Source organism: Scomber scombrus, chromosome 10 (assembly GCF_963691925.1).
Source record: "Scomber scombrus chromosome 10, fScoSco1.1, whole genome shotgun sequence".
Lineage (NCBI taxonomy): Eukaryota > Metazoa > Chordata > Actinopteri > Scombriformes > Scombridae > Scomber > Scomber scombrus.
Window position 1 is genome coordinate 8,210,444 of NC_084979.1, and position 27,321 is coordinate 8,237,764.

Here is a 27,321-nt window from a genome sequence, read left to right on the forward strand (position 1 = left end):
GACTCATTGTCTTGGTTGCCTAGGTCACTACAAGTTTAACACTGTTATTAATAACACCTGTGCTTTTTCTCATCACAGGTTGAAATGTCTGCTGTGTACAAATATGTGTAAAGGCTTGATAGTAACTTATTGTTGTTGCTTATTTTCTATATTTCTAATTATGTTCTTGAAAGACATTTTAAAAAGTATTTTGACAGTATCTAGTATCGGTGCACCCAAGTTACAACGAGGATTTGAATACTTTTCAGACCATATATTCAGTTGAAATGCTGAAAACGTAAAAGTAATTAGAACTATTTAAAAGTACAGAGGTGTCTGTTTTATACATTTATTTTTAGCCACTTTAGTAACACAGCTCTAGGGAGAGAAATGTTGGTCTGTGTGGACTGCTTTGGTCCAGACCATAGAATGAAATATCTCAACAATTGGAAGGATTACCATGAAATTTTGAACAAACATCTAGCACCATCACTAGATCAATATTTCAATCTGATCAACACTTTGGTTTATCAATAAATACTTTTAAAAATGAATATCCATCAGTCTCATTTACTTTGGTAAACATAACTATAACTGTTTCACCTTAGTGTGGCCACACGGAGCTGTTAGCATGTTTGATGTCACCTCCATTATTCTGGTGTGAAACTCGGGTGAAGAATTCTCTGGCAACCCCCAACCCTACTCCACACCACACATTTTATTTTGATATATTTCAAGAACAGGTTTTTATTGATGACGCACCCAAACATCTATACTGTAGGATTACCTTCAGTGGGCTAGATTCTCTTATTTACATAACGCTTCCACAAAGTCTTACAAATACTTGGTAGGTTTCATGTCAAAGAATAGATATAATACATTAAGAACTGGAGAACAGGAGATTTAAATGTTTTATAAAGCAATTGTCACAACAAATCTACAAATAAAATGTTTGATAGAAAAGAAACAAAAGCAATAATTAACTTAACTAATGCAAAACCTACATCAAAATCTGTACAAGCCAGTTTTGGAGCGTCCATGAAATAAGGAGGGAATGCAGCTCTTCTGTGTTTCTGTCCTCGACAGTTCTGATAAAGGCAGGTGTCTCCTGTAAATCTTTCAAAGGCAAGGATGAGATAAACCAAGCAGTTTGTACAGCGAATCTCGTCCTTTTCTTTTGTTGCCTCAAACAACGGACAAGTGTGGGATGTGGGAAGACAGTTTTTTCCACTTCTGTTGGTGGTTTGTTCTCACTTGATGTGGACGACTTTCTCATCTGTTTTTAAACGTTTGCGTCTGGGCTGTATGAAGTCCTCCCCGGAGTCGTCCGTGTCGACGTCCTCTTTTTCCTCGGTTTCCATGGACTCGGGTTCAGACGTTTCAGGGAAGTTCTGCTCTGGGAAGATCTCCTGCAGCTTCTCCTCAAAGTACAGGCTCACTGCCTTGCCGGATATCGCCATCTCCGATCCCACCTGTCGGGAAGGGGAGGAATAGGAGGAGGAGAAAGGGGTGGGTAGAAGAGTGATGTGGAGAAAGCAGGGTTTGACGGTACCGTTGAGCGGGAAGAATGAATGGGTTGAAGCAGGGAAGAGGAAGAGGAGAATGAGGAGACAAATTAGATCTGGTTAAGACTTCTGGTGGCAGGGTGGCCCCGGCTCAACCTTGCTGTACAGAGCAGAGATATCCTGCTGCCCCACCCCGTCCCCACTGTGGCTCCACGAAGCATTTCCACATGTCAGAGTTACAAAAATTGACTAGCTCAAAAAATTCAATTCAATGTAAACCACTAAACATTTTTTTAAATATAAATGTAATAGCGTGTTCACACCAGGCTGTTCGGAGCATTTCAGACTGACTCTGAAATGCCTTCCATTTAGTTCAGGGGTCACAAATCTCTACGGAGAATGAACTCTGAACAGGAAACAGGACTTCACTGGTATTAAAAGAAAGACTGCGATATTAAAACCAGGAGATGTTTGAGCTTAGAAAGCCTAGAAGACCAAAATGAAGTCTGGATTGATGCTCGTGTGCAGCAGTTTGCTTGAAACTAGACATTTTAAAGAAGAGACTATAATATGCTGAGCAAGCCATGATTAATCCTGAGCATTTCACATCCTTACATTTATACCTCTTACATTAATTGTACTGTCACAGGTAAACACTGTTTTCACTCTCATATCCGTACATTTTCACTTTCACATACATTTTATTACTCTTCTCTTATGAATATATTTTCACCATTAATAATGCATTAACGCTCACGTGTATATACACTTAATCAAACAATATCTTATTAAATCTGATTACAAGACCCTCAATCCTCACAGTGGAGCTCTTATTAAATATTTGCACTGAAAAATGAAAAGAAATCCCTGGATTATGACTGGACTTTTATTTACCATATTCATTAGTTAAGAATACTCTAAAGTATTTTTTTGCTAAAAAGGGGAAACTAAAATTAAAAGGAGACTGTTTAACATATCTCAAGAATTACTTTTATCTAATTATCTTAGTAGCCGAATCTTTTAGAATGATGTATTTTTAACAAATGCTAGTGTTTGAAACAATGTGCCTCAGCCACCTAACTGTGGTCAGGAGGGATTTATAGATCCATACCTGCCTGTTCTGAGTGCAGCATCACTTCGTCTCTCTCTCCCTCACACTGGCCTCACACTCTTTTTGTCCTGTAGCCAGTTGAGTGAAGCCCAAGTGTGCCAATGTGACCGACAAAACAAGTCATTTTGTCTTCCCTGGACACATATGGTTAATTACATCGCTTTGAACTACAGCTGAACACGCTGTATGAGGGAATACATTTAATGAATGTATTGACACGGCTAATATTAGGTAGGTTATAGAGTCATAATGTCAGCTTCGATTACTTTTAAATTAATTTCCCGGCCTTAATATATACACACACATGTATTGTTCATGATGGAATGTATGTGTGAGGCTCAGAATTCATTACGGCTTGCACAGCTCCTCATAAAATGAAACACATAAACATTACATTTTACATATTCACTCGGTCACACCCTAGCACCAAATGAACTGGACTCAAGACCTTTGCTGTAAATTAAACCAAATAAAAAAAGCATTTATAGACTTTTTCCAGGACCTCAGAACACCCTGTGATATATCATACTGTTCTTACTACGTTTCATTAAGATGAAGGGCAAAGAAGTTCAATCCATTTTTCAGCCTTTTTTTATGTGTAATTTTTTTATGAGTCTGCTGCTCAAGACATGTCTATATGAAGGTCAGGGGCAAAAACATTTCTTGGAGCCTCAGTGGGAGGGGACAGGACATCTGTGCTCTATTTGAAACGGCTTACCTGCGTATTAATCTGTTTCTCCTCATCATAAACCTGGATTATTCGAGACATCTAAAAAGGGGCAATAACATTACAACAAAGACAGTGAAGCAGCAGGGGGGGAAGAGAAGAGTTCACAGCACAGGCAGGTTAGATAATAACAGATCAGGAATCTGTTTACGGCCTACTGTGCTCAAGCCTACGAGGAGTGTCGTCACCAAGTCGTCACTGCAGAAATTAACAGCAAGTGAAGTCTGCGCTCGGTCTACTTCAGTCTGATTAGTTAACAGGCTTCAGGAAACACTATAAAAAGAGTGATGAGGGTAACTAGTGTATAAATCTGCAGCATATTCTCTTTATCACCATCTGTATGAAACAGCAGCTCTTAAAAGTCTGTGTTTGACGTTTCTTCACAATTTGCTTGTAAATAAATGCATTATTCAAGCTTCTGTATGTTGACAGTAAATGTGAAGAATGTGGTCTTTACAGCTGATTTAGTCAAAGCAATGAATCCATCAGATTATGTGACTGTAGCTGACTGAAAATAGTTTATACTTGAAGAAAGTATTAACATTATCAAAGGCTTCAATTAACTGGTGCTTTTCCACTCTCCAAAGCCCTCCATTCTAACTGGCAGCCTTTGAAAAACAACATTTTCATTACGTTTAAGAGACTACAACTGGTTTATATGCAGCATTTTCTGGCAATAGACCAATCTTTTAATTTTATTCAAAGCATTTAAAAAGGATTACAGCAATTACTTCACTTTTTTAGTTTTCTAATGCTCACATCTAGTATAAAATAGATTTTTGTAGTGTATGTGTGGAGCTACGGATTATTTTCCTACTTAAACAGCAGGATTGATCCACACGCCGCTTTTTGTTAACATAGAGAATCTGATTATTTAAATCACACAGATTTCATTTGTTGTAATGAGAATTGTTTCACAGGTTTAAAAGCCTCCCGTTGTGAGAGATATAACTATAGAAAGAGCTTCAATCTATCTTGAAAATGTAAACCTTTATATGTGTTGCCATGGGTGATGCCCTGTGTTACCACCTGATTAGTCACATGAGTGATTAGTCAACAATTAATGACCTTAAGATTTGGGTCATCTAATTACAGTGATGAAATGTCTTTCACCCGACCCTGCTTGCTGTTAATTTTAGTGACATAATAAACATCATAAGTATGGTGAGGTCGTCCTGCGAGGAACAGAGCCTGTCCTGTCACCGTTAGCCAAATGAGGTGATGTCTCAGGGTAGTCTGAGGTGTTATCCCAGACACCACTTGATCAATAGAAGCTCTGTCATGTGGTTGGAAGGTGTAACACATGAGCATATACAGTACTTTATAGCAGACTCATATAGGTGACATATCAAGCAAGACTGTATTAACTGTGTTCCAGTACAGACAGAAGACATCAAAATGTAAAGAGGCAACGCAGATAAATAATATACATTCAAATATACACACACACCCATGTGAAAAATAAGATAGTGAATAGTCATCCATTAAAAACCAAACTTGTGTTTTATCATTTGTGATACAGAAAGGGTTAACAGGGTTCGGACAGTGTTCCTGCAGCCACGTGGAAAAGAGCACAAAGACGTTTTTACACTCCATCAGGCGGTGTTAGTAAGTGGACAGAACTGGTACGCACGCAGCAGGCCGTAAGCACCACTTCCCACCTCCTTTTATCCCATTGTCAGGGTTTGTCTTCACATTAAGGTTAGACTAATATAGTGGCTTTCATTGAAGTGCTATAAAATAATTAACACTGCTTTATAAACATTGCTTTATTTATTTGCTTACCTTGGTCAGTGAAATATTCATTGAAAGGGTAATCGGTTTGGTTTTTTTTAAATCGGCTCATTGCAATTAAAACTTCAACCCATATCAGTCTAACCCTTGTCTGCATGCACACATACGAGCAGATGCCATAAACCAAAGCAAGCTGAAAGACCCATGCTGCTCACCTCATTGTATTCTGCACAGTTTTTGAAGACCAGGCGCATGTCAGACACAAACTCTTGGATGGACTGGTAGTAATGGGTGCTCCGTAACTGCAGCTTCTTCTTGACTTTCTTCAGGTCCATGGGTTTCTTGATGATCCTGTAGTAGTTGGGCACCTAGGTTCAACAAATTGTGGGTTAGACTACATCATGAGTGCAGAGAAATATCCACTGGTGTAAATAAAATAATGGTGAGATTATTATGAGAGGCCTAACTAGAGAACTGTTTCTACAATATGACCAGGGTGTTACAAATTAACATCTTGAAATGTTTAATTTAATACTAGGGCTCTTTTTGGACTCCCACCCAGAACGTGTACCCTTAATGCAACCAGCAATGATTAACAATCACACACCACATTATAAAACTTTTTTAATTTGTAGTGAGTGGGAATCTGAATGTGATTATATATTAGGAAGAGCTGGCCATTCAACATGATGGGTATTGAATGAAGTACTCAATTGGTATCAGTATCACTTTAAGGCTACTTGAATTGGTACTGGTATGGTAATTTTTTTAATGATACCCAGCCCTAACAACCACAAATATTTAAGATGAGTTTCATTAAATTTTTCCTTTATTTAATGCAAAACAAATAAAAATTAAAAAGAATACACTGAATATAAATAACCATGTTTCCATCAAGTCTCTCCTTTTAATCATATTGAAGACACATTAATCTGACCTGATTATGATAGTCAGCTACTTGCTTTACCAACATGCAGGCTATGAAATTATGTTAATTTGTATAACTCTTAATCACAAGCATGTCTCCAAGGAGCTCAAAAAGTAATGAGGCCACCAAGCATTAATTAATCAATTATTAATCACAGGAAAAATGATACAACACAGTGCAATACAATAAAACAGGGAAAATACCAGCACACAGGACATAAAATAAGTGCTGTTGGGGTTTTTTTTGTTGCATTTTAAAACTTTTCTGGTTTGTATTGTATCGACCAATGAGCCATTGTTGGATGTTTACACTTATCATGAAAAAACATGTTATTCTCTACCTTTCTTTTCTTGTGCTATACCAAAATCGTACTGACCCGTTAATTTGGTATACCATTATACCCCTAGTGTGTGTGTGTGTGTGTGTGTGTGTGTATATGTGTATATGTGTGTGGGTGGGTGTGGGTGGGTGGTTTTGAGCCACTTACAGAGGTTGGAACAGGTTCCCTGAAGCCCACGCTGAGCTCATGACAGAAGATGTACAGCAAGAGACGTTCACATCTCTGCACAGAGAAGAAGAAAGAGAATTATCAGTGTTGCAGTAACCATGACAACGCCTCTGAGGATGTGGAGGCTGTACTGACCCTCTGGTCTTCAGGATTCAGGTCGTGCTCTCCTTTGACCTTCCTGCTGTCGTCACAGTACACTATCTCCGGGCTGGATAAACTTCGGCAAAATGTGCAGAGGAAGTCCCCCCTGAGACACAAACATCACACATTAATGGTCAATTAACAGTAGTCAGATCCAAATGATTCAGAACATTGTGGAGTGGTGTAGTTAGATATTTTTTTAGGTTTTGACTGACATGACTTTGTGCTACTATGGCCCTCTTACTACAAATAAGGTGTCAACTTTGTCTAAAACATGTTCTGGTGTTACTGTTGCTTCTTTGTTGTACTGCACGTCCTCTTTCTGCTCTTTTTTAAACTTTGTGGTTCTACTTATGTCAATGTAGCATTTTGTGTTTCAGTGTATCCAAATACTGCCTCACTGAAAACAGTCTGCCTGCAAATAAACATAATGGTCACACACTTTTTCATTCGAGGGAACAGGAAGATGTGTCCAAACTTTTGACTGGTGCTGTACATCAGTTCCCTAATACTGACCACTTACTTTGGGAAGATTTTGATGGTGGGTACGTGGCATTTCATGTGAAACACCTTTGGACAGTGGTCACAGCACAGCAGGTCACCACCGTTGATACAAACAGCACACCAGTCTTCGTTGGGGTCATCTTCCTTCCCGCCTGGATTGGCCGATGCCCCGCCCCCTTTAGTCTCTGCCCCTTTGTCCAAGTTTCCATTCGTGAGCTGAGAGCCTGTGGTGGTGGTGGTGGTGGTGGTGGTGTTCTCAGTGGACGACGAGGTAGTGGAGGTCATAGTGGTACCAGAAGAAGAGGAGGTGGAGGTACTGGAACCGTTTAGTCCAGAGCAAGGTGTTTCAGACTGGGGCTCGGTTTTGATGCGCTCCCCTAAAGCCCTGACAGCATCTTGACCTGTAGATACGACTCCTAATACAGGAAGAGGACTTTCCTCAGGACTGCTCATCTGCAGGAAAACACACACATCAAAACATAAGTGAAATTAAATACATAAACAAGTTTATCTCATTACTTTGCTTGACCAGTCATAGCACATATAAAAACTATTATCTTTTTATTACCATTTTTTCAACACTGCATTTCCCATTTTCCTTTTAATTTTCCATCTCTTTCTTGCCCTTTCAAATTTAATTAAATATTAATAAAAAGAGCAGATCAAAGATTGATGGATTCTGTCTGAATCCATCAAGTCATTCATGCATAGTGCATACTGATGTGAAAATATTATTACAACAAAACTGTCCAAAAGCAGTCCAAAAAGAACATTTTTTACCATGGATATTTGTCTGTTTTGTGTAATACCAAATATTTTTGGTCAACACTGTCATCATCCTTAGTTCAATTTACATTTGTGGGCACACTGTTATTACTCCCTGTAAATCCGTGTTCCTGCACTCCTCGATTTTCTTTACACAACATTCACAATTAGCTATTGCAACACTGCGAGTCGTTTAATGATGTAAGTGACCAGAACCGCAATGCAGCACAGGTGATCATCTGTCAACATATACAGCAGATCAGTGCAGTATGGTGCTACCACATTCCCACACATTTAGGCTTGATTTAAAACTCCTGGAAAAAGCTTTGTATTCATACCATGCAAGCACTCCTCCCTGCATCATTGCCCCGCTCCGTCTTCAGAGAAGAACCTGGACAGTTGTAGCTGTCGTCTGTACCGGGTTCCTGTTTCACCCTCACCTGCTCCACCGCAGCTCCGCCGCCGGTCCCCGCCCTCCCCGCAGAGCTACAGCTTCAACACACACAAAAACAAATCATGGAGAAAAATAATGCCGTTTGCAGTCATGAACAACAAACTCAAGCAACTACAAGCAAATAATTATTTTAATTCATTGAGATTACAGTGTTAGAAATACATTTTTTTCTGCTACTGTTTGACGTTTCAATCTCTGTCAAATTCATCTTTCACATTGCCCTCTTATCCCTTATGTACTTTCTTTTATTGTTCTCGCTCAACCAGTTTTCAGTAAAACTCTCATGTCTAGTTTAAACTTGGAATCAAACACGATTGATGAACAAACACGGTACTTGCAAACGAGCTGCATCTTGTAATGTGCTAGCCCGTGTCCTTAAACTGATACTGATACAGTATCAAGGTTCAGTGACGCTCAGCAACTGGAAGATGATGAGTTAGCAGATTTATCGGGTATAGCTTGAGATGAAAAATGTTATTGTGGTTGCCTAACCCTAGTTTACGCATGGACTCACAAATCTATGCTGCCCTCTGGTGTCCATCCTACATCCAGATCTGCCAACCTTTTCTGCTTAATGCTGTGACACAAAGGTAGTCAAATGCAACCAGTAGCCACTGTAGGTGTACACAATGAACCTAAACCTAATGAAAAACCTATAGTTTAACTATCAAGGGCTCACCAAATGTTTGTCTTTGGTTAATCTATTAATTCTGTTAACTTGTAAACGTACAACTTGACAACTAAAAAACATTTCAGTATAACATTTTAATAAAATACATAACGTATCTTCTTACCTGCCTCTGCTGCCTGTGCTGGACGTACTAGAAGGTCGTGCTGGTGTGTGAGAGTTAGACAGACCTGCAGATAGAAATGAGAAAACAGGTGATCAATACGTAATGACCTAATATTACAATGCAAATAGGATTTAAGGAGTTAAATCAATGACATTTACAAGTAATCAGTATAATGAAGCAAACATTTCTGGAAATTGAATTTAGGATGGCTTTTCCATTAAATAAGGTAATTTAATTTAGTTTTAAATGAGATTAGTTTTAATAGTATAATAGTTTTGTTGCTGTCCAGTTAATATGTGTCAATTTAATTGTGACTATTTTACAGTCAGAGCCAACGCCTTGGCATTTAGACCTGTATCTGAATCCATAGTCTATATTGTTGTCATAAATCTGATAACACCAGTTTTAGTCAGCATGAAGTAAAGACTGAAAAAATCTGTAACAGAAAGCACGGTTTGATGTAAATGAGAGACGCTGTGAATGGAAGTCCTCTCTATCGAGATGTGGGTACCTGATGATCCAGGAGAGTGTGTGGACAGTCCGGGTGACGGATTCATGTCCACTGAGCCTAACTGATTCTGTGTGCTGGCTGTGATGTAGCGAGTCAGGAGGTGTCCAAGGTTGCTGGAACCGGCATCCTCCAGCTAGTGACAGCAGAAAACCACAGCGTTAAAGAAAACAACAACAAAAGTTACTTCACTGCATTTTTGCAAAATAAAAACTTTTCGCCTCAGACTTTTATATTTGTCTATTTTCGCAACTTCCTGTGAGTGTGTGTGTGTGTGTGTGTGTGTGTGTGTGTGTGTGTGTGTGTGTGTGTTTGTTTGTGTATGTACATATATCTTATTTTGCTTTAAATCCTCTCTAATTAATTTATATTCATATATTTTACAATTCCTCCTCATATTGCGCATTTGTGTATTCATTCTTCTTCCTCTAAAAATGGTCAGATTCCTAACTTCTTTTTTTTATTTTTTATTTGGCAAACAAAATACTAAGGTGGCAGGTAGTTAAAAAAAAAAAAAGAAAGTCCTGCTTGAAACAACCCTACGTGGTTAGAGTGTGCACACCTGAATGGGCGGGATCTCAGGTAGGCAGGGGAGGTTCTCAGGATTTGTGACGGAGGGGATGAGCTCGATGGGACCAATGATGGGGCTGGTAGGGCCGCGGTGAGCGTGGGCTCCGGCCATACTGGCACTGGTGGGACTTGTGGGGTTGGCGTTATGAAGGGATGCCACCGGGAAAGGGCCTGCGTGACCTGGGTTGGAATGCTGCACAGAAAAAGACAGAAAGACGGGTGGAGGGAGAGAGGACGGTGGGAAGGAAGGACAACAACAGAAAAGGGGAGGGAGGAAAGGAGGAGGAGGAATAGGGGGGGGGCAGGAACAATTGACAGGTCATTTATTTTGTTTTATAAGTGTAATTAAAACAACATGGTTGCATGATCATGCATTTGGGTGAGAGGACATGCTGCACAAGACACATAATAAAGTAGGAAAAAGGTGTCAAACCCCTGATTGTAGTAAGAAACGAAACCTTTGGTGGCTCATCTCAGATTCTATAGACATCTGGACACAAAGACAAAAGGGGCTGGATATAGTGCAGGTTTCTCTTACCTAGTCTTACATGCAGGCAATAAATGTACAGTTTTATACTTGACTTCAGCAAACAAACAACTCTGTATGTATAGATACATCTTCGAGGCAGTGCCAAGCTGGACTGAATGAGGAAACAGTACCGTTGCACCCTTTTCTGAAATGTTTAACATCAGTTTTACCTGTCATGGCTGTGTTTTGGTTATGGAAGGTCAGATACCCCAGTATCTAAATTCAATTTTTTTTTTTTTTTTTTTTTTTTTTAAATCAAATGTACATTTAATTTACCATTTGTATACTCAAAATTTAAATACAAAAATCACATTAATATGTTTGAAAAGGCAATAAAATTAAAACGGACAAAAGTAAAACCCTAAAAAAAGAAATTGAAGGTGAAATGGATTGTGCATTTGTATTTATTTATTTTTTTTACCTGGCAGAAAATGTACTACTTAAACTTGAAAACAGAAATGCAAACTGGAATTTTCCATTTTAGTTCAGACTCAGCGATTTGCATTTGCATTTGAATAATGGCAGCATTCATTGAAGGTAGTCTACTTTGGTCACCTATCAGAAGTTTTGGGTAGATATAATTTCCCTATCCAAAGCAGAAACTTACCAAAACATAATGTTGGGCCAATATTGGTTTTTCACTGAACCACATGAACAAACATTTTTTTTAATTTTTTTAGAAGAACTGAAACATGTGGTTTGTCCTCTTTTTTACAGTTGAAGCCTGTTGATACTCTCTGGTGGTCAAACTATGTAACGACGTCACTGTTAATAACGCACTGCTATTTCTGGCTATTCATCAGCTGAGAGACATCAGTATTAATTTCCAATAGCAATATATCTGTGATAAATTAATCAGCCAATATATCAGAGGCTCTACGAGGAAGTCAGCCTCAGAATCACAGTTTGAACAAACTATAATCAAAACAACCAAAACCACAAACGAGGAAATGCAAATATACCTGTTGACCTCATGACTTTCTACAGTCTAGTAGGTCCAAAATCAAAATGAGACCTAACTTCAATGTCTGTTAGTATTGCACAGTTATCTGATGCATTACATAAAAAGGATGCACAAACAATACACTGTAAACATTGTATATTGCTTTGTCAGGTAGGCTGTTTGGTTGCTTCAGCCCAGCCCTGCCTTGTGTATCTATACAGTAACTGCTGTCGCACTCGAGGTGACATTTTGGGATAAACAATCTTTCAGTGGTCATATTTGCATCATCAAAACATCGCATGAGAAAACCTGTATTTAACACCACATTCACATCGGTTCATCTTTTTCCATGCAGTTAACCCAGGGTGTGTTTGCACTGACCTGTCTCTGTAGCTGAGGCTGCATCATGGAGGGATACTGCTGTCCGTTATGTCTCGGCTGAGCTGAGGGCATCCGACCCTGTGGCATACCCGATAGACGCATGTGGTGGGACGACGGGTACATAGGGGGACCTGGACCACCGTTCATACCCCCAGGCCCTCTCTGGAGTTGCTGCATACTGATGAGCCTTGGAGGCTGGTCAGAAATCACATAAAAAAAATGGAGAAACAGTGCATTTAAAAATCACATAAATACAACCATGGCAAATAATGCAAACATGAGGCATTTCTCAGGGTCATGTAATCGTAGGTCCAATATATAGTTAACGCTGGCAAGACAATCTGATTCGTGGATCCCAAGAAATACCAAATATGTGTGGCTTCACAAGTGTAAAAAAAACACCATATACTGAATAGTTTGGGGGTTGGACAAATTAAGATATTTTAAGAGATCCCTTTGGTTTCTGGTCCCTTGTGATGGCCACACTCTTTTTCAAGTTTTATGGACTAAATGAATAATAGAATAAAGGAAAAAGAAAGAGAGGTTGTCTGGCAGGTAGGAGATCAATATGAAGCCAAATGTTTTGGAAAATTAAGTAATTCATGGTTGAACGCCTGAAAAATGTAAAAGCTGGTATGGTTTTTAAAGTTTAATAAAGAAACAAGCAAGTCTTAGTGAAGGTGGTCAACAAATCTTCAAAGGCAAGTGACGCGATAACGCAAATTTACATAATGGTCACATAATGGTCTTGCGTCCAAACTCGAGCGAGTAGCGCGACGGATTCTCGTTTGTCACGCGAGTAATTCGCGTTCATCGAGTTTGGTGGGAACGCCCCTTTAGGATAAATAATCTTAATCTTGTATAGTCAGACCTCTTTGTGGTAAAGCTCCAGAAAATCTCACCCAAAACTTCACAAGTAAAAAAAATCTGGACAAGTCACTAGTGTGATCGATTGGACAATGGATCTCCATCTTATTCTACAGTGGTACCTTAAATGGTGAGTGTTTTCCATACCTGCTGCTGAGCCATGGGCGGTCCAGTCTGTCTGGCGTGCTGCTGGGACATTTGTGAAGCGATGCGCATCTGTTGCTGAATCTGCTGCTGGTGCTGCTGTTGTTGCTGCTGTTGCTTTTGCTGGGCGTAAGCTGCCTGCTGCATGTGCTGCAGCCGGAGCTGGGCCAGGTTGATCTGTCCTGGGTGTTTGCCGGGTTGACTTTGACCTGGTGAAATGGGCGGTCCTGCTACCATTACGCCAGGCGGCTGTGCGGGTGGAGGTGGCTTCTCAATTACCAAATTACCTTGAATTAGAAGAAGGGTAATGACAGTGAGAGGACTTTAAAGCAAGAAGTGCATAACTGTGAAATGTTGTATTTATACAGCAAGGACAGGGTACATTAATCAATTAATTACCCCTTAATTTTCAAGATATAAATGGCCACTGTACAGAAAGGCAAGACTTAATCTGGCAGGCTAGATGATGGTTATCATGTATAAATAAGTATGCAAAGACTAAAATATCAGATAAAACATATTTCAATGGCAAATTAAGACTGTTCTCATCTCTCATCTTAATTTGCATAAATCGATAAAAACCTGAAAGTAATATTTAATGCATAGAAATATTGACTGATGAGGTAATTGAGTCTTCTCACCTAGATTCACCACGTTTCTGGCCCAGAATGTTGGATCACAGAAAAAGCGCACAACTCCGTTGGCCTGGGGTGCTGGCTCCAATCTTGCCTTGAAGAGCTGGCGAAGCTGGAACAGAATCTACACACAGACACACAATTTCCTTCAGTCACTGAGACTGGCTAAAAAACAGAAACAAATAACCCATTTGTTTATGTGCCCTTTGGGGGCATTACTCCACATTCCCACAATGAAGTTATCTCAATTATCTCATTTGCTGACTGCCTTGTGGTAAGCAGTCAAATCCATGTGACAGAGGTACCATTTGTAAAAAAAAAAAAAGTAAAAGTAGACTAGATACAACACTTTATCTATTTATTGCCATCAATGACAAGTTCTGAAGCAGATGCAACACAAAAATTCTTCAAAACAGGAATTTAACACTAGAGCTAAGACAATTCCTGTGATACACAGAAGAACATTTAAAACCAAATGCAGTTTCTTCATGGTCACATGTCACATAGTTTATGAGGTAAATTCTTTTTTGTTTGGAGTACGCTGTCGACTTTTAGCCTCTGAAACTGCTGAACAATGGGGGGCAAACATACCGGCCTCTTGCTGTAAAGCAGCGCCGTGCTGCTGCCAGTACTGATGGCCCAGTGGCAGAAGTTGAGCACATGGTGGATCTGTTGGGCGAGCTGCGTTGTATCCTTATGTTGAGCCACGAGCCTCATACTGCGCTCTTTGGTCACACTCTAAACAAAAAGAGAGATTATTTTGGTTAAGGGACAGCTGAAAAAGCCTGAACACTACAGCTGAACACTCCAGACCAAACCAAATCTCTATCCAAGGCTATTACAAAAATGTTAGAATATGCATGGAGATGGATTAGATGATTAGATTTGATTAGATTATAATGTAATGATCCTCATGGGAGCTCAGGTTATTGCAGCAGCGGATAATAAAATGTGGCAAAGAAAAACAAATAAAAAATAGCATGGCAAATGGAGGGCTTGGTCAAATATTAAACTTGTTTTAATGATGGAACTGAGTAAAACTATATTATAAAAGTTGTGTAAAAAAACTGTTAAAGACCTATTACAATAAACATATGATATTATCTTACCTCTAACTGTTGCAACAAGGATTTGCCCTTCTTGTTGATCTCGTTTATTAAAGTAAACACTGCGATTTTGATCTCATGCTCCACCTTCCTATGCGTCTCATTCAGCTCTTTTAACCTGGAGTAAAAGAGAACATAGTAAACCACTTAACTTCAAGACACCGGCGGCCACCATTAAAAATGCTGACTGCGTGAGAGAGGAAGATGGTAATGAAAAGCTCTTACCTGCTTTGCACCTGAGAGACAGAGTAATGGACGTAGTTCTTCTTTTCCTGTAGTTTGGCCATGCTGCTCTCAATGATGCCTTTCTGGTTCTGGAAAGCCTCCTCCAGAAACTGGTACCTAAGAGGAGAGGGATAATCCACAGAGTCACCAACAATGTTCAATGAACTGAATGGCATTGGGCCAGATACAAGAATATGTTCGTATTTTTTTCTTAAATTTGTCGTACTTTTTTCGTGAGGTGGACCTTTACGAGTGTGCTACGTCGGATTTACCAAACACTTGTATCACCAGGAATATATCATAGTTTCAATTGCCAATTTAAATGACTGACATATCTCCCTAAATTGTTAAACAGCCTACTACTTTAATACTAAAGTAGTATAAGAGTAATGTCATCATGATTATGGATTCAGAAGAGCATTTAATGAACGGGACATAATCCATTAGTCAGGGTGTGACCTACAGGGGAGCCAGGGGAAGCTTGGCTCTCCTCAATAAGACACGAGCTCCCCTGATTTGTGGGGGTTTTTTTGCGGAGGGGTCTCTAAAATACTGACAATATAATATTCACTCAGTCTTGGCACTGAATTGTCATTATTATTTTTTCTATTATGTGGTAGTCAGCATACAGTGATGTCAAAAAGAAAAGCCAAGTCAGTTGACTCTGAAGACCAGAGCCAGCGGCGTCTTCTGCCGCAAATGTTAGTGACAGCTGCTGATGTAACACCTGCTGCCGGTACTGTAAGTACAAACCCGCAACACTCATAATTTTGTTCGTACCTAAAATCCCAAATCCTCGCAAATCACTCATACGCATGATTTACGAACAAATCTGTGCGTACGAATGTTTCTTGCATCTGGCCCAATGAGTTTATTAACTGCATTAAACATCAAATAAAAATAGGGTAAAAATAAATACAGCGGGAAAAATTTGAATTGAACACATCACTATTTTTCTCAGTAAATATATTGCTATTAACATGAAATTTTCACCAGATGTCAGGGACAACCGAAGTAATCCACCCATACAAAAAAAACAAAATAAATAAGTTCAGAAATTAAGTTATGTGTAATAAAATGGAATGACACAGGGAAAAAATATTGAACGCGCTTAGAGAAATTTATTTAATACTTCGTACAAAAGCCTTTGTTGGTAATGACAGCTTCAAGACGCCTCCTGTATGGAAAAACTAGTCTCATGCATTGCTCAGAAGTGATTTCAGTGGGCCTCTTCTATGAACTCTGATCTTAAGTTCATTCCATAGATTTTCTATTGGATTCAAGTCAGGTGATTGGCTGGGCCATTGTAGCAGCTTTATTTTCTTTCTCTGAAACCGATTGAGAGTTTCCTTGGCTGTGTGTTTGGCGTCATTGTCTTGCTGAAATGTCCACCCTTCTTTAATCTTCATCTTCCTGGTAGATGGTGGCAGATTTTTATCAAGAATGTCTCGGTACATTTTTCCATTCATCCTTCCTTCAATTATATGAAGTTTGCCAGTGTCGTATGCTGAAAAACAGCCCCACACCATGATGTTCCCACCTCCAAACTTCACTGTTGGTATGGTGTTTCCTGGGTGATGTGCAGTGACATTTGACCTCCAAACATGGTGTGTATTATGGCATCCAAAGAGTTCAATTTTGGTCTCATCTGACCAGACTATATTCTCCCATTATTTCACAGGCTTGTCTAAATGTTGTGCAGCAAACTTTAAACCTGCTTCAACATGCTTTTTTCTTTAGCAATTGAGTGTTGCGTGGTGAGCGTGAATACAGGCCATGGTGGTTGAGTGCATTACTTATTGTTTTCTTTGAAACAATTGTACCTGCTATCAGGTCTTTCTGAAGGTCTCCACAAATAGTCCTTGGCTCTTGGACAACTCTTCTGATAATTATTTTCACTCCTGTCAGAAATCTTGCGAGGAGCACCTGGTCGTGGCTGGTTTACGGTGAAATGATGTTCTTTCCACTTCCAGATAATGGCCCCAACAGTGCTCACTGGAACATTCAGAAGCTTAGAAAATCTTTCTGTAATTAATGCCATCAGTATGTTTTGCAACAATAAGGTTGCAAAGGTCTTGAGAGAGCGCTTTGCTTTTACCCATCATGAGATGTTTCTTGTGTGACACCTTGGTAATGAGACACCTTTTTATTGGTCATCAGTTGGGAATGAACCAATTGATATTGATCTGCAAGTGGCAGCATTGCTGTCTTTTCTGTTCTATTACTTTTAGATTTTAGCTGGTGTTTTGGCTTTCTATGACTTTTTGCACCTCCCTTTCTTCATGTGTTCAATACTTTTTCCCTGTGTCATTTCACATTATTACACATTACTTAATTTATGGACACCTATAGTTTGATCTCTGTGCATGTGTGGATTGCATGGGTTGTTACTGACGTCTGGTGAAAATGTCATGTCAATAGCACCTTTAGAAACATATTTACTGAGAAAATGGTGATGTGTTCAATACTTATTTTACCCGCTGTATATGAGGTTTCGAAGGAAAAAAGTAATATGAGAGACAATGTCAACTTCTTTCCATCCTAACGAATAGGTGCTTCCATTCACCTTGCAAGATGTACATCAGATCCTGATTAGATACAGACAGGGAATTTGACCTACTGGTATCATCTACCAATGGGTTTGTAGATAACAGCCTTGAAGCTGAAGGCAATAGATTCTGTTTTAAATAGTTTCCTGCTGGAACAGTTTGATGAAACAGCAGCTGTCAGCCTAAGTTGACTCCCTGATTCTCTAATGTGATTCAACACCTTAAACAGATTGAGAGATTTAATAAAAAATGCACCTATGGACAATATTGAAACAACCGCAGAACAAGGATCTGTTTGGGATTCATTTCTTGAATTTACTTCATTGAACCTAATATTGGATTTTTTTTTGTTAATACTGGGTGTATTATGTTCCCATTGTTGTATTTTAGTCCCATTTATATAATTTGTAATTGGTACTTTTATTAAGACTGATGTGGGATACATAATTTAGCCTGGAGGGGTGTAATTATATTTTATATTAACTACATTGTTGTCCTTGTATTACCTCTGCTGCCATGAAGCTGACTAGTGGGACTGTCTTTGTTTGTGACCAACAATAACCTGAGAAGTCGTCTTTGGAAACAGTTTGGAAAAGGTCAGGCACTTTCAAAAAAAATACTTAACAGGTGATCTGTCTATCACCGTTTTGCCTTACGAGGCAGCTGGATGCACAAGATCTTGCAATAATCCTCATAGGATTGATTGGTCGGAACCACCGGTGGTTCAGACACCAAGTTCTAACTTGAAGCCTGACCAGATGGATCCTCTTGTGATGTGATCTCACGAATCCAGCTGCCTCGCAAAGATTGAACATTTCTGTCTTCCACACTCCCAGTTACAAAAACATAGAGCTCACATGTGTCAGTAGATAAATGTAACGGCTCTCTGTAACATTTATATACTGAATTAAGCTGAAATCAATATCTTCCTGCAAAGTAGACAGTCAGTCGAAAATGGTGGGAAACTGTGGCAGAAATAGTCAAAAAGATGCTGGTACCATACCAGTTAAAGTATTAACTGGTAATATGGTAGCCCATAAGAAATAAAATAGGTGTTTGCATGCTGAGCTACCTGTGCTCCTTGTGCTCCAGCAGCTGGCAGTCCCTACAGGTCAAGGTGTCACAGGTCTCACAGAAAAGCTTCAGTGGTTCCTGCTTGTGAATGGGACAGAAAACAGGTCTCTGTCCTGGTGTACCAACAGACTCTACAGACACACAAGAGAGAGAAGAGACACCAATGAGGCTCAGCAAGAGAAACAGAAATAAAAAGAGAAGCAAATTTATCACTGAATATGGTAAAAGAAAGAACAATAGCCGAATAGACAGCAGCAGCAAAAAAAGGATTTATTAAACCCCCCCACTACTTATATCAATGCCAGTTTTTAAGGACTCAAAAAACTCTGGTCAGAGCTTCAGGATGCACAGTCTCCCCAGTTCAAGGTACCATCCCAGCAATCAGACTCTGCAGCACTGTTGCCATAGCAACAGCCTATAACCAGCACCACATTCACTGTGCTTCTACCAGGGTTTATTATGGCTTTTGCAGTTGGTCCTTCCCTCAGAGTGAGGGTCGGCCATCTTACCAGAGGCAGCGTCAGCATCCTCCTTTGTGTGAATCTTGTGGTCCTTGGTGATTTTGACCCTCTGGTGGGCTTCCACGCACGTCTTACACAGCCATTCTCCACACTCCACACAGAAGCCTATGGTTCCTGCATTGTCCTCACAACTTGTGCACACCTTGAGAAGATAACAACAATGAGCGTTTACAAGAAGTCTGGATAGAATCAGAGCTGATCCAGTCTCTAGTACTGGTGCAGATACAGCTTCAATGTACATTCGTGGATCATCAAATGTTGTTGCTTTTACATCTGACACTGAGCTTTAATTAATGAAGCATGCTTTGAGAACAACTGAGCATTTCCAGCCAGAAGAAAAATGTCTGATGTGAAAGTTCTTACTGATACTAACAGTTTCATGATTTTTTGCGTGTCTCTGATAATAATATTAAAACCAAAAAGGCCATCAACAGTCAACACTGTACTTTGATGTTATTTGTGTTCTACTTGTTTTGACAACTAAAGGGTGAGGAATTACAGGTCTTTAAGAAATGTGGTCTGATGTTGTCACTGACTAAATGGTTGTGGATTTTTTTATGGCAATACATTGGTTTGTTTGAATTGGGAGCATTAATGGACGATGCAAACTGTATGTCTGAGTGATGGATTAAGACATCAAGAGACTGAGGTTTCATCCAGTGAAATCAACAATTCCTCACCTTCCAGTCATGTCAATATATGGTGGTCACAAAACACAAAAATATCTATGGATAAAAAGTAGTTGTAGGTGTTATAATATATGTAATAAGAGAACAACGCAACTATAAACAAAACAAACATGCACAGTTACTATGCAACTTTGCTTTGTTTATGTTAACTTTGCAGCATTATTTCCACATACACAGATGTCATACTTCCATATTTTACTGCTGCTGAGGCTTGTGTTAGCTCTAATACAAAGCATGGTGGACTCCCTCATGCTGTGACTATATTGTTCAGTTGCCGTATGGTGACTGTTATGCAAAGTACTTTTTAAGATTGTGCTCCACACATTAAAGTCTGACACTGGATCAAAAAGGTTAAATACTTAGAATCTTGGAAAAACAAGAAACAAGGAGGAGATTCTTGAATCTGTCTACAGAGGATTAGAATAATGTCTAAACTAAAAAAAAACTAAAACTTCCTACTGACAGTCTTGGAAGAATCCCGGAAGAAAAAAGAAGACCTTACAAACGCGTGGCACGGAACCAACATCTCTTTGAAATACTCTTAGCAGCCATCAATAAAGTCATCACACAAAAATGGCGGAAAGCTTGTCATCCAAACAAGAATTACTTAGTAACAATTAATGATCAAAATGAACTGAAAAAGAAAAGTATGACCTTTGTTTTAATATATAAGGAGTCTTAAAGACTCTAAAATGGTTTGATCCAATTCTCTGAATAAAGACATGTTACTGAACGTGTTGCTGTTAATGTCAAAGCCAGCTAGACAGCATGAATGAGTACTTTACTTTGATAAAAATAAAATGTCAGAGCCACCAAGATAGTCCCGAAACCCATCAAAACACAAGAGGAAAGCTTACGTGGCAAAACACTGGAGTTGGACACACAAATTGTACAAAGCAGCCGTTTTGACATACCTGTGCAGACTTTTCATCAGATGTGCTGGTAGCCTCTGTGGTGTCTTTGACAAAGTAGTTGTCGATAATATCGCTCTGTTTGTAGTCCTGGTGGCACACTGAACAGCGCATAACATTCACTAAAGACAAAAGAGAATAGAAAGGAGGGGGGGGGGGGGGGGGGGTGCAAGTCAGAAAAGGTCAAAAAGTCACACACTAGTAACAAGTTTAATGCTTGGTCATATTTCATTAATGACTGATCAAACAAGCAGTCATCCTTTTGACAAGCAGATATGAGAGCCATTACCTGACTTCTTCACTCTGGGCTAAGAATAGTCCTGTTTCAAACAAGCGATGTTTAATAAAAGGCCTTAAGCAGACTTTCAGCTAATCTCCATAATTTCCTTTAGGTGAATTCCTGTTGTTATTAAAAATTCTCTGCACTGTGGGACACGCATTGCCTATTCATGGGGGCTAATTGATTTAACGCTTGTCTCCAGAATATTCAATCTCGTCATCCTTGGCATTTTTATTAGAATATTAAATCACATGGCCAAACAACGAGGACTGTTTCACTTAATCATTTTAGTTGGGTCTCGTTAATGGAATTAGTTGAATTACTGCTATAATCATACACGCCGACAAATAATTGGTTGAGCGCATTAACTTATTTTCTAAAGTCTAATATTATGCACAAGATTTAACTTCACATGAATTTTTTAAATTGAGTCAGCATAATATGTTGCCACTCCTGTACCTCATAAACCCATAAATTTCCCCCTCCCCAGCCAGCTGAGGTAAAAACCGGTGTGAGCCAGTTTGAGCCAGTCTACACTGACTCGAGCAGCACACAGCCGGTTTGTGTAAGCTCCAGCTGCATGGGTCCCTGAGTGATTGGTTGTAAAAGCAGCTGGACTGGGATTGTGTTGAGAGACACACACACACACACACACACACACACACACACACACACACACACACACACACACACACACACACACACACACACACACACACACACACACACACACACACACACACACACACACACACACACACACACACACACACACACACACACACACACACACACACACACACACACACACACACACACACAAAAACCAACATACCACACAGCTGTCACTCTAAACTGGAGCAGCTTCAGCTCTGTATGTATACCTCCCCCTCCCCCTCAAATCAACACATATATTAAATTAATACCTTATTTTTTATTTATTTGGGTCAATATGAAGGGGACTTTAGACTTTAATAACATATTTTAACCTCAATAACAGACACACATTAACATAGTCATTACACTTTGTTGCTAACACTGTGTAATGACTATGTTAATGTTAAGTAATAGGTACCACTGGTTATAACAGACAAGAGAAAGCTGTCATCAAAGCCTAAAATTAGCACTAAGATGAGACCAAATGTGTGTGAAATACAGGAAAATAGAGAAATCTCAGGTGATATCACTTATCTTGGGTTACGGTTCAGAGGACAGATATCATTTGATTGCTTGGTGTAAGTATTCATTTTTACTTTAATACAAAAATTAGATTTAGAGAACGGGCTTTGATTAACCCTGTCAAATTTTAATTAGATTTTAATATAGAATGGCAATTATTGGACCACAGTTGCAGAATATTTTCTTAACTAAGTAATAAGTAATGCTGTGAGAAAAAAAAGTCCAATTATCAAGTAGAATTTAACAAGCTCATGCACATTTCACTTTTGTACTACAGGAAACCAATAACAGGTTTCTACTGGTTTCCTGTCAGGTGTTTTGGACAGATCTGATTTGTGCTTTTGGATAATTTAAGGCCTATATTAGCAGACAGTGAGGATGAATAGTTGGTCAGTTCAAGCAGGACACAATGAAGTTGTTTGTGAATTCAGCAAACTCGCCTGACTTTTAATACATTTCCTAATTTTATGTAGACAACTTCTGAAGTAAACTTTAACTGCTTATCTATAATCTAAAAGCTTTAACAATAGTATAGATTCTGATAACTTATTACTTTCCTGCTTTCCTCTAACTAGGTGAAGCACACGGTTTAATACTATCAATCAGTAGCCTGGCTGAGTATCTTGACCTAGGTGGGGATGACATAATTTGTAATCCTTTACATAGAAACCGTGTTAATCAGTGCTTATGAACAAATGATTTGCAGGATTTAATTGTTAAAGTGAAACCAGTCAATTAATCATTTTCTGAGATGTTGGAGCTTTTACAAGGAGCGTATTGTGGAACGACCGAAACTCTTATAGTGTTAACCAAGAGGGAGAATTTAAAGACCCCAACTTCCAAAACTCTAGCCTGGGTAACAACAAGAGCAACTGTGGTCAAACAATCATTTTCAACTGTCAATTTCAAACTATAGAGCAGAGTCAGATCCTATTAACCACATCATCTACAATAAGGTACACATAAGATTTTCCGGTTTACCACAGAGGCAATCTTTCGTGGTGAGAGGCAGTTCGGTAAGAAAAAAAAAAAAAGAAAAAAAAAATCAGATCATGTGATACTGAATCAGTCCTGAAACCAATACTAATGTAATTCCTGAAAACAGCATTTAGACCACATGATATTAAGACTCTCCACTGAGACCGAGACTAATACAATTATAATCATGCAGGGTGGCAGGTAGTACTGTAACCATGAGACACTCGAGAGAGAGAGTCCCTTCGTTCGGCTTGAAATACGACACTTACTCTGTGTACACATTGCTCAGGTCGGTTTTACACGGATGCTTACAGTTACATTTTCTGCTTCACGACTGGGCAAATAATTACTGTCATTGTCAGTCATCAATCTGCCAATTACTTCCTCAATTAATCAATTAACTTTATGGACTATGAAATGTCAGTAAGCAAATGGCTGTTACAATTTCCAGCAGCCCAACTTGAGGTGTTCAGATGTTTAGTTGTCTGACAAACAGTCCACAATGCAATAATACTCAGAAACACAGAAAAGCATAAAATACAGCAGCAAATATTTGGCATTTCTGCTTTTTAAAAAAAAGCTAAAGCGATAATTTGATTATTTAAATAGCTGCCAATGGATTGGATGGAGCTAATCAATTGACTGACTAATCGTTGCAGCTCTGTTCAAAACTGAAACTAAATTATTCTTGAAGAACACAATCGTTAAATGAGTCCAGACACCTGTCATTATTACATCAGTAAGTCGCTCTGCCAAGTGTCGACTGAGGGCACCCAAAAGCTGACGTTTAATTTGCTGAAGTCGACCTGCAGGAGTGAGGCTATGTGAGGTTAATTGTAAACTACAGAGACGGTGAATACGTCTTCAACCTGGTCTGTTTTTACTGAGAGGAAGTGGGAAACATGACGAAACTATAGTTTTGCTTCAGCTTAAATCAGCTTGTTGGTACAGAGCAGCTTTCGGTGCACCAGCTGAACTGTTGTTGACTGACTGAGCTTTTGCCAGGTGTCTAACAATCAAACTTTACCAAAAATGTATTGACATCATGAAGTCTTCTCAGCAGATAGTGCACCTTTTAAAAGCAAGAAGGTAGCAAACATGTTGATAGGACATGTTCATGTATGCAGTTACATGGCACCATAAATAATTGAAACAGCTTTAACTCTGCCTTGTAAAGAAGTACTTTACACATTCACTCATTCCACAAAAATATCTCATAATTATGAAATCCTGATCTCATAATTAAGATAAAGATCTAATAATTACACAATACCCTGTTACCAATCACAATAAATCAGTCAAAAGGACTTTAAAATACATGTGCAATGTTGACATACTAATAATAATACCATCACATTACCTTCATCTCATCTCCCAGTGTCTCAAACCAAGGAGGAGATAAAAGCGGATGAAATCGTGTAGCAACCTCATGCCTCTGTTCTCTCAAACTGAGATCACTGATAACCCCCTTAACCTTTTCTCATAATTACAAGATCAGGATCTCATAAATAACAGATAACTATCTCATAATTAAGAGATGCTCATCTCACAGAGATCTTTACTTGTACTTATGAGATAGGAAGTCAAAATAATGAGATATGCAAATCATAATTACGAGGTATGGTCTTCGATTTTGTGTCCTTTCCTAACTGCAGTGCTTCCTTTGCTTCATTAGTAGAAAATAGTTTAGAGATGTCACAGTCGTATTTTGATACATGTCATTTAGATAACATGTATATACTGTATCTATAACATAGATGACATTAAGAGCTCAGGAAATGCAGTGGGAATATTTTTCTACATATTAATTATTATTTATTACTGCAGTCATTCTCTTCATTAGAGTACTGCACTGTTAGTAGCTGCTACTGATTATGCAGTGGTACATTATCGGTCTGCTCATCTAGTTTGTTATCTACTAAAAATATACAAAGTCATTAAAAAAATATAATTACATTTCTGAAGGGGGGGGCGGGGGGAGGGGGGTATATAGATTAACCCTGTTAGAGACAGGCTTGCTGGAAGCCATTAGATTAGAAACTTGTAATCAATATTGCCTTGCTATTGATTATGGCTACTGCCATAAAACATAACAGAAGACTGTTGAAAATGGTTTCAGCCTCCCAGCATACACAATATTTCACAACTGCTTCCCCCTCCCTCCCCAATAGTAACTCAGTACTGAATGATATTTTGGAGATGATTAATTAACTGTTAGACCACAGACTGGTTTCAGCCACAGATGCTGGCGCCTTCTCCTGCGCAATGCAACAGCTGGTCAGAAATTCATCAATCTACATGTCTGCATTCATCAAATCCAGCAATGTGGCACCTTTCAGCAGGGTAGTCCTGGAGTGAGGTGTGGGCGTGTTTATGTGTGTCTGCTTAAAGAGCTTAACCCCCATCCTATGAAATAAGGTTTTATTTAATCTGATTCACTGCCTTGTTATCATAACCGGCTCTCCCTCTCTTCATTCACTGTCTTCTCTGCTTCTCCAGCCTGTTTTAAAACGAGTGGGGAGGCTGGTAACGAAGCCAACAAGTAAACAATCTTCTTCCCTCCGGTGTGCATCTTCGATCCTACGTGATTGACAGCCGCAGCTTGACATCGGGTGGCTTTTCTGTCCAAGTTGATTGTGGTTCAACTTATTTCCGGATGGCCGCTGCGGTTTTTCTTTTTGTTTTTTTTGGGCTGCACCCCATGCGGTCCCCACTCCCACAGCCCAAATGCACTCCCCCCGTTCAAATGAATGGGAGGACAGGCGTTTTTCTCCCATTGCTGAATTTGATGTCAATGCGGCCTTAAATATTTAAACCTCAGATCAGACCCCTGCCTCTTATTTATCTTAATCTAAGTTATAAGAAGTCCGCCTTTACCACCTTCAACTGATGCAGCCTGAATTTGGGCAAGCATCAGTTCACCTGACATCAGTTTACAGAGCAGCAGACAGCTCAAAGCTCATCAAAACTCACCTATATGTGTGTCAGCTTGCCCGTGTGGTCCAGGCACCTGTACGCTTATCTGTCTATCTGGTTGCGGGATGCATTTGAGGCAAAAAGAGTGCAGACAAGGCAGAAGTTTTGGTTCACATTCTCGGCTCTGAAGACTTTGTTTACACACTGCGCACGTATCCAGTAAATTAACGGGAGCGGATACCGGTGTGGCCGCCGGAGCCGTAACGTTAGGAGGGGGGGACATCTCAGTGGTGAGCCCGCCAGCGGGAGCCTCCCCGGCGGCTACGGCTTCAGCTGCCGCCGGCTCTGTGCTGGTGCTGCTTGTCCCGGACGGGCTCACTTCGTTGCTGCCATCGGCTTCACCTCCCGCTCCGGCAGCAGCACCACCACCAACGTCCACTCCGCCGCCGCTAACGTCCCCTCCGTCGCTGGTGGGTGTCGGTGCCTCGTTAGCGTTATCACGGGACTCCATTTCTTCACCACCCTTTGAATTTGTTTCTGTTATTGTGACTGCATTTTCGGCTTTCGCTTCTGGCTGTTCGCTATCTTGCGCTGAAGGCACTGAGTCCGTATTAGCAGACGGATCCATATCCTCATCGCTTTTGTTATCCGCCATCTTCCTTCCTCTTTGAACCGCTTAACGTCCTGCGTAACTTGTCGAACCAGGAGTACGTATAATTACGCCGTGACGTCAGACGTTGACGTCGTTTGTCAGCTTGTTGACTGAAGAAATCTGTGAGTAAATTGGCACCAAGTGATACTACTGTTTACTACTGTCCATATCAAACAACACATTTTTTTAATATTTAAAAAAAGCTGTTAAAACGTATAACCACCATACGCTTCACGATTGATTGATTGATTGATTGATTGATTGATTGATTGATTTTGCAACCTTAAATTCCCCTGTCAAGTTTATCATTGTAGATTCAAGTTGAAGGGTGCTGTAAACTTGTTCTATACTTGTTTCAATAAAGCTGTTTATAAATATGTGGAGAAATTAGGGTTAAATTTGGACTGCAATATGGGTCCCACGTGGGTTTGTCCACAGTTTCCATGGTGGATCCATCTGTGTCCCCCATATGGGCTTCAATTGGGGTCTGACCTGGTTTCAGGTGGGGCCTAAC

General features: G+C 39.6%; 1 protein-coding gene across 4 annotated transcripts; it reads right to left on the bottom strand.

Moving 5' to 3' along the window:
• Window positions 1-628: 628 nt before the first annotated feature.
• trim33 (tripartite motif containing 33) lies at window positions 629-26,810 on the bottom strand. 4 transcript variants are annotated; one of them, XM_062426816.1, is made up of 21 exons: window positions 26,213-26,810; window positions 20,806-20,924; window positions 19,191-19,344; window positions 18,680-18,812; window positions 15,059-15,175; window positions 14,837-14,951; window positions 14,319-14,465; window positions 13,734-13,851; window positions 13,096-13,379; window positions 12,082-12,276; window positions 10,662-10,718; window positions 10,221-10,421; window positions 9,662-9,794; window positions 9,151-9,214; window positions 8,241-8,394; window positions 7,157-7,590; window positions 6,628-6,739; window positions 6,472-6,546; window positions 5,272-5,424; window positions 3,314-3,364; window positions 629-1,451 (listed from the first exon to the last, which is right to left on the bottom strand). In XM_062426816.1, exons 1-21 carry the CDS (start codon window positions 26,808-26,810, stop codon window positions 1,230-1,232), a joined length of 3,636 nt encoding a protein of 1,211 aa, XP_062282800.1. In that variant the 3' UTR covers window positions 629-1,229. The 4 variants fall into 4 exon arrangements, with proteins under 4 accessions (XP_062282800.1, XP_062282802.1, XP_062282803.1 ...); XM_062426818.1 differs by lacking the exon at window positions 10,662-10,718 and having other exon boundaries at window positions 630-1,451; XM_062426819.1 differs by lacking the exon at window positions 3,314-3,364 and having other exon boundaries at window positions 630-1,451; window positions 26,213-26,809.
• Between the last annotated feature and the right edge of the window lie 511 nt (window positions 26,811-27,321).